Source organism: Centroberyx affinis, unplaced genomic scaffold (assembly GCF_046629955.1).
Source record: "Centroberyx affinis isolate AG114_WGS23_722 - 3 ecotype Tasmania unplaced genomic scaffold, CSIRO-AGI_Caff_v1 ptg001354l_1, whole genome shotgun sequence".
Classification (NCBI taxonomy): Eukaryota; Metazoa; Chordata; class Actinopteri; order Beryciformes; family Berycidae; genus Centroberyx; species Centroberyx affinis.
This window is the reverse complement of record NW_027279845.1, coordinates 42,156-54,957: the sequence shown is the minus strand read 5'-3', so window position 1 is coordinate 54,957 and position 12,802 is coordinate 42,156. Positions and strand designations below refer to the sequence as shown.

General features: G+C 40.6%; 1 protein-coding gene across 1 annotated transcript in view; it reads right to left on the bottom strand.

Annotated features, from left to right (window-relative positions):
- Nucleotides 1–1,827: 1,827 nt before the first annotated feature.
- Nucleotides 1,828–12,802, bottom strand: part of LOC139649482 (serine/threonine-protein kinase Nek11-like) — a gene marked incomplete at its 3' end in the record, with an annotated part of 52,924 nt that continues 41,949 nt past the window's right edge. The window contains exons 6-7 of the mRNA XM_071525897.1: nucleotides 4,386–4,535; nucleotides 1,828–1,906 (exon numbers count right to left, since the gene is read on the bottom strand). Of these exons, the coding sequence (XP_071381998.1) occupies nucleotides 1,828–1,906; nucleotides 4,386–4,535 (229 nt within the window). The remainder of the gene's footprint in view (nucleotides 1,907–4,385; nucleotides 4,536–12,802) is intronic.

The window sequence follows — 12,802 nt, the reverse complement described above, 5'->3', positions numbered from 1 at the left end:
TCGGCTCTTCTGGTAGATTCGTCTGGGAAGAGTCAATTCAGCCTCAAGCCTCAAGATTTATGAAAATGTTTATAACACTAATATCCGCCTCGCACACACACACACACACACACACACACACACACACACACAAACACACACACACGCACACACACACACACACGCACACACACACACACACACACACACACACACACACACACTGTACTCGCCACATCCGGTGCAATATGAGTTTCCTAGTGGCTGGCTAGAGATATTTTTTTATGAGTGTGTGTGTGTGTGTGTGTGTGAGTGAGTGAGAGAAAGAGAAAGAGAGAGAGAGAGACAGAGTGAGTCATTATGAGTGCGAGTGAGAGAGCGTGTGTGTGTGTGTGTGTGTGGGAGAGAGAGAGTGTTATGTGTGTGTGAAAAAGAGTATGAGTGAGAGTCTGTGTGTGTGTGTGTGTTTGTATGTGTGTGTGTGTGTGTGTGTGTTTAGTTTTTCTATGATGTCTAATAGATAATAATCCTGAGCAGCAGCAGAGTTTCAGCTCTGGACACATAAGACAAAAAAACCTGAATCTGTGAAGCTTCTCCTGTCGGTCTGAAAGGTCGCTGAGGGAAAATGGCGGCGGTCTGACAGGAAGTCGATGGATGATGGAGAACAGGCAGCCGGACATCAGAGTTGATTAAGTTTGACTTTTCAAAGAGCTCCGATCGATCGATCGGCACTGTGTTGTCTGCTGAGCAGAGTCACAGCTATTATAACTGAGTATGAAAAGTTTACTAATATGAAATTTATCCATTTTGGGAAAATACCAGGGGCCGGATTCACCAATGTGTTCTTAAGATAGATCTTAACAAATGACATAAGAGGAAATTTTAGGAAGTTCTTAAGAAGGCTCTTAAGTGCAATTCCTCAATATTTTCTTAGTAACAGTCTAATTTCTTACGAATTTCTTTAATTTTTCAACTTAATAACTTCTCAGAATAGGGCCTGAATTAATTCTGGTTAATAAACTTTAGGCTTACTGCCATTGAGGCTAGAAGACAAGGCTAGGAGGCTAGGAGACAAGGCTAGGAGGCTAGGAGACAAGGCTAGGAGGCTAGGAGACAAGGCTAGGAGGCAACCCAAAGTGCTTCCATCTACAAAACAATTGGGGAAAAACCTATTTAGAGCAACTAGAGCAAAGATTTAAACATTGGTTGCTGTTGGTAACTGTAAAATTTGCAGCTTATTTCCAACAGACATGAGACAGAGGCCTACCTGGCCCTACACCAAATAAAGCTTTACAATAAATGTTCATCTTAATGTCAGGTGTAGGGGAACCTATGAAGACTTTGAACTATAACCTACTTGTCTAAAATGTGTTTAAATATATGATATTAGAGGCTTACCTTTTCACTGTAGGAGTTTTAAGACAGGTGAAGGGCCGTCTTAAAGTTAAGAAAAAAATCAACAACAAATTTGACAACTTTCATTTTTTTTTTTTTTTTTGCTTAGGAAGAAACATAAGAAGAAAGTTAAGAAAATATATAAGAACTGTTTTTGAGAATAGCATTTTTTCCTTTTTTTTTTCTTAAGACTAAAGTTAAGAAAAAAATGGCACTTGAGAAGATTTTTTTTTCCTAAGAGGGTTTTGTGAATCCGGCCCCTGAAGTTCATCATTCAGTATCTTTGAAATCGATAGAAACCAGTCTGTAATTTTGTCAACAGAAGAGTAAAGCTGCCTTCTCTCCTTTAGTGATTTTGTGTGTGTCATTTTTTTCAAATGCTGGAGATCTGTTTGTGGAACCGAAGCTTTTCAGAAACATGATGAATGTTCTTCAGTGTGAAATGTTTCCAACCTGCATGTTTCCCTCGATGAACTTGTTCTTCAGCAGCTCAGCAGCTGAAGGTCTGCAGGCCGGCTGCTTCTGCAGCATGCTGCTCACACACAAACACACACACACACACACACACACACACACACACACACACACACACACACACACACACACACAGGGAACACAGTCAGGGTTAAACATTCAACATTTTATGTAAAACTGGAGAACCACCAGTCAATGCTCCGTTGAAAAAGCTTGTTGTGGTTAAACAGTAAAAAGTAAAACAGGAGGAGAAATTTGAAGAGCAACGAATCGTGACCGACGTATCTGAACCAATCACTAGTGACCGACGTATCGGCCGCTCTGACATCACTTCAGTCACATGACACTGCAGCCAGTCAGCCTCATGGTTAGCAGACATTTACCAACTGACCAAGAATGTCGTCCATTTGGGCAAAAATATTGTCTTTGCGAAGACAATCTGTTGGTTAAGGAGGAGATTTCAACAAATCTATTCTGCCGAAACGCCAATGAAAAACCGCCGCACGAACGGTTCAAACTTTAGTCCCGCCCACAAAGGCTCTGATTGGCTCGATTGTTTCTCAGAGCGAGAACAAGCCGTTGACGAGGGAAACAGCAGACTCTCTGAATCCTCCACAACATCTGAAGAGTGAAGGAACGAGACTCAGGAGTCTGGATCCAGGAGAGCAGTCTACATAGTTCAGATAAAAGCCAAAAAAAAAAGTGATTTAAAGGAAGACAGTGAGCTGGCGAGGCTGATCTCAGGCAGGTCAGTTTTTCATTTTCATTTTCATTCATTCATTCAGACTGAGGAGCAGCCAGCAGAGCTGAGGATCACTTGGGCTCATAAGGGATTAAAAGCTCAGAAATATATGAGGAAGCCAGCAGCAGGTGAGCCTTAAAAGTTATAATGAACATACTGAGATCAATCCTGAAATTCATTTGTAGCCAATGAAGAGAAACTAATATCCTAGGTGAGATGTGTTGACTCTTCGTACCTGGATGTACATGTATTTGTTTTAGCTTATTTCATGTTTCACTTATTTTATTTGTTTTAGCTCATTTATTAAAATCAAACTTTACAGTTGTCTTTGTCGCACAGTGCACTTCAAGTGACTCCTGTCTGTCTTGTTGGTCAGATTCTGATGTTCAGATTCTGCAAAATGTAATTTTCCGACCATGAGAGGGTGACAGAAAACTGCAGCACATTTGTAAATAAAGCAGAGCAAAGTTGCCACGGTTACCAGTCACATGTTGGTTGGTTGATTGGTTGATTGGTTATAAGGTCTGACATCACTTATTGCAGGTTTAAAGTTTGATTCTGAAGAAGTCTGGCTGCACCACTTTGGACTAACTGCAACCTGGATCTGTTTTTCTGATGTTTACATCACTAAACTCCCTCAGGACGCTTGTTCCCACCAATCCTCACTGCAGGGGCCGGATTCACAAAACCCTCTTAAGAAAAAAAATCTCCTCAAGTGCCATTTTTTTCTTAACTTTAGTCTTAAGAAAAAAAAAATTGGAAAAAATGCTATTCTCAAAAACAGTTCTTATATATTTTCTTAACTTTCTTCTTATGTTTCTTCCTAAGAAAAAACTTAGGAATAAATGGTATTCTTGAAATGAAAGTTGTCAAATTTGTTGTTGATTTTTTTCTTAACTTTAAGACGGCCCTTCACCTGTCTTAAAACCCCTACAGTGAAAAGGTAAGCCTCTAATATCATATATTTAAACACATTTTAGACAAGTAGGTTATAGTTCAAAGTCTTCATAGGTTCCCCTACACCTAACATTAAGATGAACATTTATTGTAAAGCTTTATTTGGTGTAGGGCCAGGTAGGCCTCTGTCTCATGTCTGTTGGAAATAAGCTGCAAATTTTACAGTTACCAACAGCAACCAATGTTTAAATCTCTGCTCTAGTTGCTCTAAATAGGTTTTTCCCCAATTGTTTTGTAGATGGAAGCACTTTGGATTGCCTCCTAGCCTTGTCTTAGCCTCCTAGCCTTGTCTCCTAGCCTCCTAGCCTTGTCTCCTAGCCTCAATGGCAGTAAGCCTAAAGTTTATTAACCAGAATTAATTCAGGCCCTATTTTGAGAAGTTCTTAAGTTGGAAAATTAAAGAAATTTGTAAGAAATGAGACTGTTACTAAGAAAATATTGAGGAATTGCACTTTAGAGCCTTCTTAAGAACTTCCTAAAATTTCCACTTATGTCATTTCTTAAGATCTATCTTAAGAACACATTGGTGAATCCGGCCCCAGATCCTCATCCAAAAGCCCTGGGTGTCTGTAGTGCAACAGCTGCATGTGTTGTCTTCTTCTTTCCATCTCCTGGAGCCTGGCAGTGTGTAGCTGCAGCAGAGAAAGGCCTGAGGATCAGCTGTGCCTCTGTGTTAGTCAGTGTGTTTCTGCACCAGCGCCACAAACACCAATTCCTTTACATTTATTGGACTCTGCAATTAAAACCGATTCAGACTGTGGCTGGGTGAGAGTTTGAACAAAAAGCCCCGGGGGAATTCTGGGGAAGCGGATCGGTGCTCCTCCCGCCTCCCGCTCACCTCCGCATCACTCGGTCCAGATCCGGAGAAAAGCCGGCAGGCAGCGCCGGCGTCTCTCCCTCCACGATCTTCATCACCACAGACAGGAAGTTTGGACCCTGGAAGGCGTGAGTCAGGCAGCACATCTCATACAGGATGCAGCCCAGCGCCCTGCAGGAGGCGAGGAGGACAGTTAGTGAGAGATTTTGATATAAATAATAATAATAATAATAATAATAACTTTATTTGTATAGCACTTTTCTAAAAACAATGTTTACAAAGTGCTTTACATACAATAAAATCCAAAAGCAGCAATAAAAGAAAAATAAAAGGTAGTATATGAGGTAGACAGGTACAACTAAAAAAAACACACAAACAAACAGAGATACAATTAAAAACAGATCGAAGTTTACATAAAAGTGTGTGCCGAAAAGAAATTATAAAGAAATAGGAATAAAAGGTAATATAGGAGATAAACAGGTGCAACTAAAATAAACAAACAAACTGAGATACAATTAAAAAACGGATGGAACTTTAAATAAAAGTGTGCGCCAAAACACAAAAAGGCAATAAAACGGAGATACAGGTACAAACACCCAGACTGCGGCCGGAATGGACGCTCTCTGTGTTTCAGGGCTCTAATACGAACGTCAGACACTTTTTGTTAGTGTCCGAATCGCAAAATGATATTGTGGAATGATTTTGAGGGCGCTACATATTTCCCACAATGCACTGTAATATCTAGTGAACAAGCCTGGTCACTAAAACGGTGAAAAAACCCTTCTGTGGTTTTATAATGATGACATCATCCTCTTCTTCACCAAACCTCGTTTACTAATGCAAGTAAATAAACTTTTTTTGGTACCAAAAAGACGTCAAGCTATTCTAAAGATGTTTTCTTTTAACTGCCAATTCATAACTAATTATAAATGCACGTTTTGTTATGCTAATTTGAGCTCGTTAACGCTAACATTAACATTGCGGTCTGTTGTTCAGGAAGGTATTTATCTCTAGCTGCAGGTTATACGGTACAGAGCTTATTGTAAGGTGTTTTTTGTTAATGTCAGCTAGTGAGAATCCAAAACCTGAAGGAAACCTCAGAGCTGGATCAGTGAAGTGCTGCTGTGTGAAAATAAACAGAAAGAAGAAGCCGAACACAACTCCGACACAGAAAATATTTATTCACCGACATAAGGTCGGAAAACACCTAGACGGGAACGTCGGTGAATATTTTTTTCTGTTTAATGTCGGCTAGTGACTCATATATGGCTTTGAAGGAATATTGGTAACTTGTCAAATGTGAGCTGAAACATTTGTTTATGCGACTGGTGAACGCAGACGCAGGTTGATGAAGAATGATGATGAATTAAGTGTCTGAATTCACTCATTAATCATGTGTGATTTACCGCTAATTAGTGCACTAATAGAGCAGCACTATATAAACCAGGAAGCAGAGCAGAGCGTCTCATCCCCACTGACTGAGACGCTGGAGATTCTCCCTGTTTCTGACCCCAAGTTAAATTCTGGGTTCTATTCAGTTCTGGTTCAATAGCCCCAAAACGAAGCAAACAGGAAGTTTAAAAGGAAATGATTATGTTGAACGTCCTGCTGCAAAGCGCTCGTTACAGGTTGTAATTGGCTGAGACGGCGATTCTGTGCGTTCTCCTCCAAGAATTCTCCGAGCCAATTGCGGATCAGTGTGACAGGCGTGCCGGTCAGTGTTTACAGTCCGATTAGCAGCTTGAGATGCAAGAGTCGAACGTTTCTCCACAAAATACACAAACATCGATACTTTCTGTAGGTGTTTCAGGTCCGGACGACATTTCGGCTAATCTCTATAAACAGATATCTGCATATATGACGTCGTCTCTCGACTCCGACTCCGTTCTCTCGTCTCAAGTCGCTAATCGGACTGTAAACAATGACCGGAGCACGGAAGAGGAAGTCTTGGCCCGGATGTCCGCTGGCTGCACCGGAAACCCCCAAATATTGGCCGTCGCCCCCAGAGTCTAATCGTCGTCAGACCGATAGACGATGGGTTCCCAGATTGAACCGATCCAAACTGAAGAGGTCCAAAATCCAAAAGTTTCCCTGTCCTCCAACCCCCCCAACACACTAAGAAGAAGAAATGTCATTTGCTGATGTGACCACACAGGATTTCTGGGTAATGAAGTCCTAAAAATTCAAACAGTTGCCTCTCGCTGCCACTTGGAGCCGTCAATGTGCAATGTTGCCTATTACGACAAAGTAAATCTGCTGTTTTGCACAGAGAATACATCAGTGTTGTCATGTGAAAACCTCATAACTCCAAGATGTGTGATTCTCATGTTTTAAGTTAAACTGAAGGATTCAGTGGTGTCCAGTTGTGTGCCATGGAGAGCAGACAGTCTGCAGGTTTTCCTCCCATCTAATCACACCCCAGCTGATTTCACTGATTACCAATCAGTCCACCAAGCAGAGAAGGAGCAGCTAATTAGTGAAATCACCTGGTGTGGTGATTGGTTGGAAGGAAAACCTGCGGACTCTCGGCCCTCCATGGCCGGATGTTCCTCTATGCACTGAGAAAAATTCTACGACCTTTGAACTGATTAAATCTTTAGAATGAATCCGAAACCCGTTGGAAAAGGTCAGGAAGTCATGGTGGTCAAGATAAGAACGAGGCTGTTTTTAGCTCATGAAGAGTTGACATTTAAGGTTTTCACCTGGACATCCTCATAATATGAGGAGTTTAGTTCCAAAATGAAACCTAAGCCGTCTCTCCTGCTGTAAAGCCAGCAGCAGATCTGAGGCTGAACTGATGTGCAGCCACTGCAACAGAAATAATGAAATGAGTAAAACAATATAGATGGATGGGAGGATGCATGGAGAGACGATCAAAACCACAAGAAGAGTTCTGTTTCAAACTTAAATCTCCACCATTTAGAAGAGACACGGACTGACAAAATGACACTACAGCATGAAACCAAACCATGAGGCTTTTTAAAGGAGAGCAGCGAACGGAAATCCTCATCCCTCCTTCTCTGTTGTCAGTAATCCTTCCTGATGGAGGCTGTGGTGTCAGATACAGACTGCTGACTCGACACAAACCGCTCGCTCTCTGTCACTCTGTACACAGTCTGTGTCACTCGCTCACTCACAGTCAGGAAAACATCTTCAAATTAATTATCTAAATGTAAGGCCTTAAAACTATTAAAATGTCTTAAATACAGTTATGTAACGTTTTATTTCTGTTTAGTGTTTTTTGTGCAGGATGTCCACTCTTATTAATCCAGAACAAGGTCTGCAATCTGCATCCTGTCTGCTTGGATTTCATGTCTCTTTATTATAAATTTCCTGCTTGTTCTGCCTGTTTATACTTTCATAACTTTCATCAGCAGTTCAGTCAGAAACAGGCTGATTTCAACAGCTTTGTTTCTTTATTTTGGTTTAATTGAATTCAGTTCCAGCTTTCTGTAAGTTCATACAGTATATGATAGACAGTACTGTGCAAAAGTCTTAGGCATTATGTCAAAGAAGTCCATAAACGAAGATGCTTTCAAAACTAATGAAATGAAAAGTTTCTGAATATCAAAAATTTACAATAAACAGCACTCTACTGACACACTAATGCAGAAAACAAATAAACATCTAAGACTTCTAAGAAATGTATATAAAAAATCTAGGGTGCCTAAGGCTTTTGCACAGTGCTTTATATGCTGTACATGGTTACTGCTATATATTCAAATTAAAGTAAAAAAAAAAAAATGTCTGAAAAATTACAGCATGGTGAAAAAAGTCTGACTTAATGGTTTTCATCTGAGGACTCAAGGCAATAAAAAAATTGAAAAACTGCAGACTTTTGGTGTAGTGTGTGTGTGTGTGTGTGTGTGTGTGTGTGTGTGTGTGTGTGTGTGTGTGTGTGTGTGTGTGTGAAATTTCACTCATCTGACTCCAAGCATGAAAAAATAAGTTTGTGCCAACAGTCTGTTTGTTCCACTCTCTCTCCTCCAATCTACTTTTCTCAATTCACCAAGGCATCATCCCAAGTCCAATAATGAAAAATGCTGATTGGATTGATAATAAAAATTAAAAAAGTTTCACTGCTGACAGTTTGACTGCATTTCCCCAGAGTTTTCACTGTGTACCCCGAGATCCTGTTGTTTAATATGGAGTGGTAATGAGGGTTCATTATTACATGACTGGAAAATAATTAGAGGTTGGCTGTGTAATATCATATCAGATGGGAATGAAGATGAATTATCTGGGAGAAGAGGCAGATTTCTGATTAAATCTGTTTACTGTGAGGCATTCTGAACATCATCAGAAGGCGAGGCTCAAAGAAAGAAGACATTATCATCAGCATATGTGCTAACCTGTTGCTATTTTTTCATTCCCTTGAGTCTTCAAATGAAAACCATTAAGTAAGTCTTCTCCTGTCATATTTTCAGACTTTTTTCACTTTCATTTGAATATACAGCAGTAGGCATGTATATATCATATACCAGTGGTTCTCAACGTGGGGTCCGGGGACCGCCGGGGGTCCTGGGGTCCAGCAAATTAATGAACTGTTAAACTTCACCATTATGTTAACACAATTAGAGAATGTAGAAGAATGACTATTTTTGATCATAGTTTCTCTGTTATCTCTCTGCCTACAATACAGATAGTCATGGAATTCTGGACAAAATCATATCTAACAATAAAAATATTCTCAGATTTGGGTTCAAGAGACAAAATGTCATCATCATGGGGGTCCGTGGCTCTAATGTGGACTAAATTAGGGGTCCTTGATATGAAAAAGTTTGAGAATCACTGTCATATACTGTATGTACTTACCAGGACCTGGAATTGAATTAAAGATCAATTTAAAAACCAAAATAACGAAACAAAGCTGTTGAAATCAGCTTCTGATGGAACCAATCTAAATCACATGAGTGACTGTATGTGTGCAAATGTATGAGAATTTCAATTAAACAGTTCATACACATAACAATGCTCTGTTTAATCTATTTCTACACTAGAGAAATGTGTTTGGAAAAAGGTTGATATAGAGATTTTTAATTTATGTGTAATTTGTTTTGACAACAGAAAAAAACACATTCAGAAACCAGGCCAGTAACCAGGCAGCAAACAGGCCAATAACCAGGCAGTAACCAGGCAGTAACCAGGCCAATCATTTTCCCTGCACTCCTCTTCACCTCCTTCCTCCCTCAGTTTCCATCTCTTCTCCTGTTTACTTTCTCTGTCTGACTCTTAAATCAGCCTCACTCTCTCCATCCTTCACTCTCTTTGCTCTCTCTTGCTAATTAACGAGCTGCTAATTACCTACAACTCTACATCTATTTATAACTAATTACCTACATCCATCTCATTTCACTATCAATTACCTACAAATCTGCTTCTGCCTCCATTCTTTACTAATTATCAACATGTACAGTATCTGTCATGTGAGTACTAATTAAATATTAATGACATGTATCATTTCATTACTAATTACCTACATCTGTCTATGTTTCCCACCTCAGTCTAATTTTATTACTAATTGTCTGTATCTGTATATCATTTCATTGCTGACAGGGACGGGTAGGAACAGAATACTTGTGACAGTGTTACATCTTCTAAATATAAATAAATGAAACCGTATACTGTTATGCTACATAAAAAAAAAAAAGTATTCTGATTACAGATACTTGTGAAAAATGAGAAGGTTACTTCTGGGAAAGTAGGAAACTCAGAAGCTGTTTAGAAAATGTGACACAGACAAAAAAAAATATGTGCAAACCTGAAATAGATTTCCTGACCTTTGTAGTTTTCACTTTTTCTGATCTGTAGCTTTTACATGACAAAGTAATTTAAAAGTAATCAGAATACATTACTGAGTATGGGTAATGGCTGATATTATGTTACTGATCACAGTTTTGATGAGGCAACTAGTAACCATAATGTTTTTAACACTTTTATTTGTTTTTATATGATACAGCACGTCTTTTTTATGAGGTACGTCAAAGATAATTTTCTGTTATGCTTATGATACACAATAAATCTTTCTGAATCTGAATACATTTTAAAGTAATCCAACCCTGATTATCTATATCTTTGTATATGAAGTAAATCTTTTTACAGTAAATTGTGTAACTTCAGTCCTTGTTGACTAAATGGAAAAGACATCTTTGATATCTTTGTTTTGCTAATTACCTTCTTCTCTCTCCTTACTAATTATGTGACCTCTGCCTGCTGTCAGCCCAGCAGTGTGTGTGGGTGTGTGTTAACAAGGGAGGGGGGAGGGGGAGGGGGGAGCCTGATGAGCCTGATGAGCCTGATGAGAATGACCTTTGACCTCTGGACTCAGTTCGACTGTCTTCTTCGCTGGGAGAGTTCGTTCTCATGTCAGAGCCACACAGGATTAACTGAGATAATAATAAACCCTCTCTCTCTTTCTCTGCCTTTTTCCCACAGTGAGGGACGAGGGGCAGACAGACAGACAGACAGACAGACAGGCAGAGAGTTAGACAGACAGACAGACAGACAGGCAGAGAGTTAGACAGACAGACAGACAGACAGACAGACAGAGAGAGAGAGAGAGAGTTAGACAGACAGACAGACAGACAGACAGACAGACAGGCAGGCAGAGAGAGAGTTAAACAGACAGACAGACAAACAGACAGAGAGTTAGACAGACAGACAGACAGACAGGCAGACAGGCAGACAGACAGACAGACAGGCAGACAGAGAGAGACAGAGTTAGACAGACAGACAGACAGACAGAGAGACAGAGAGTGAGACAGACAGACAGACAGACAGAGAGACAGCAAGTTAGACAGACAGACAGACAGACAGACAGGCAGGCAGAGAGAGAGTTAAACAGACAGACAGACAAACAGACAGAGAGTTAGACAGACAGGCAGACAGGCAGATAGATAGACAAACAGGCAGACAGAGAGAGACAGAGTTAGACAGACAGACAGACAGACAGACAGACAGAGAGACAGAGAGTGAGACAGCGAGTTAGACAGACAGACAGACAGACAGACAGACAGACAGAGAGACAGAGAGTGAGCCAGACAGACAGACAGACAGAGAGTGAGACAGACAGACAGACAGACAGACAGACAGAGAGTTAGACAGACAGACAAACAGACAGACAGACAGACAGAGAGCTAGACAGACAGACAAACAGACAGACAGACAGAGAGCTAGACAGACAGGCAGACAGACAGACAGACAGACAGACAGAGAGTTAGACAGACAGACAGACAGACAGACAGACAGAGAGTGAGACAGACAGACAGACAGACAGACAGACAGACAGACAGAGAGTGAGACAGACAGACAGACAGACAGACAGAGAGTGAGACAGACAGACAGACAGACAGACAGGCAGACAGACCTGGCAACCCAGAGAGGAGTGGCTGTGTTCACTCTGCTCAGACAGAGGAGCAGACAGAGCTGACCTTCCTCCTGAACTGCACCAGGTATGAAAATGTGAGAGAGAAATATTTCTCCAACCTCCAAAATATAGGTAACTTCGAAAAACTTCCTCCTGACAAAAAACTGCTTTATCTCCTTGGAGAAAAACATGAGTGAGCCTCTAGCTGCTGTTTATATAACCTGCTGAAAACCTGAGACAGGACAACTGACCCAAATATTTTACAGTTTTTCCTTTGTGTGTGAGTGAATAATTGCAACTTTCTATTTCTTTCTGTTGTTATTATTGCTACTTTTTCTTGATTATCACTGTTTTGCTTTGGCAACAGATACTGTTGTATTTAATGCGAATAAAGCTCATTTGAATTGAATTGAATTGAATTGAATTGAATTGAATTGAATTGAATTGAATTGAATTGAGACACCTAACTCCTAACACAAGATGCTCTCTCTCTCTCAGTGATGCTCGCTCACCCGGTGTTACAGTCTTGTTAATGTGTGTACGATTTGCAGCTTTGGCTTCACTGTGGGGGAAAAACATTATTTTTTGCCAGCGAATATTTCCGTTAAAGCTGCACTGAGTCAGCAAAGCAGTTTTGCATAACAGATGTGGAAGTTATTAAGTTTGCCGGATGCTAACGAAACATTTTGGCTAACAGGCAGGTCGTCCTGATTGTTCCAGACTGCAGCAGGTTCAGCTGCTGTGGGACTGAACGGCATCTGGACCTTCTTCATGTCTCTCCCTCTTACTGCTAAGCCTCATTTCCCCTCGCTCCCACTCCTAGCTGAGTAGCCATTTCCTTGGGAAAATAGATTTATAGGCCAGGGATGGAAGAATGGTGTGTGTGTGTGTGTGTGTGTGTGTGTGTGTGTGTGGCGGAGGTTGCGGTGGAAGGAGGGATGGAGGGAGATTGCAGGATTAGAGGGATATTGTGCATTTGGTCGACTGACAAAGATGTTATCCAGTGAGATATTACATGTTAGCTCCATTTTCAGTAACATGATTTACAGTCACTTCAACCCACAGCCAGTCC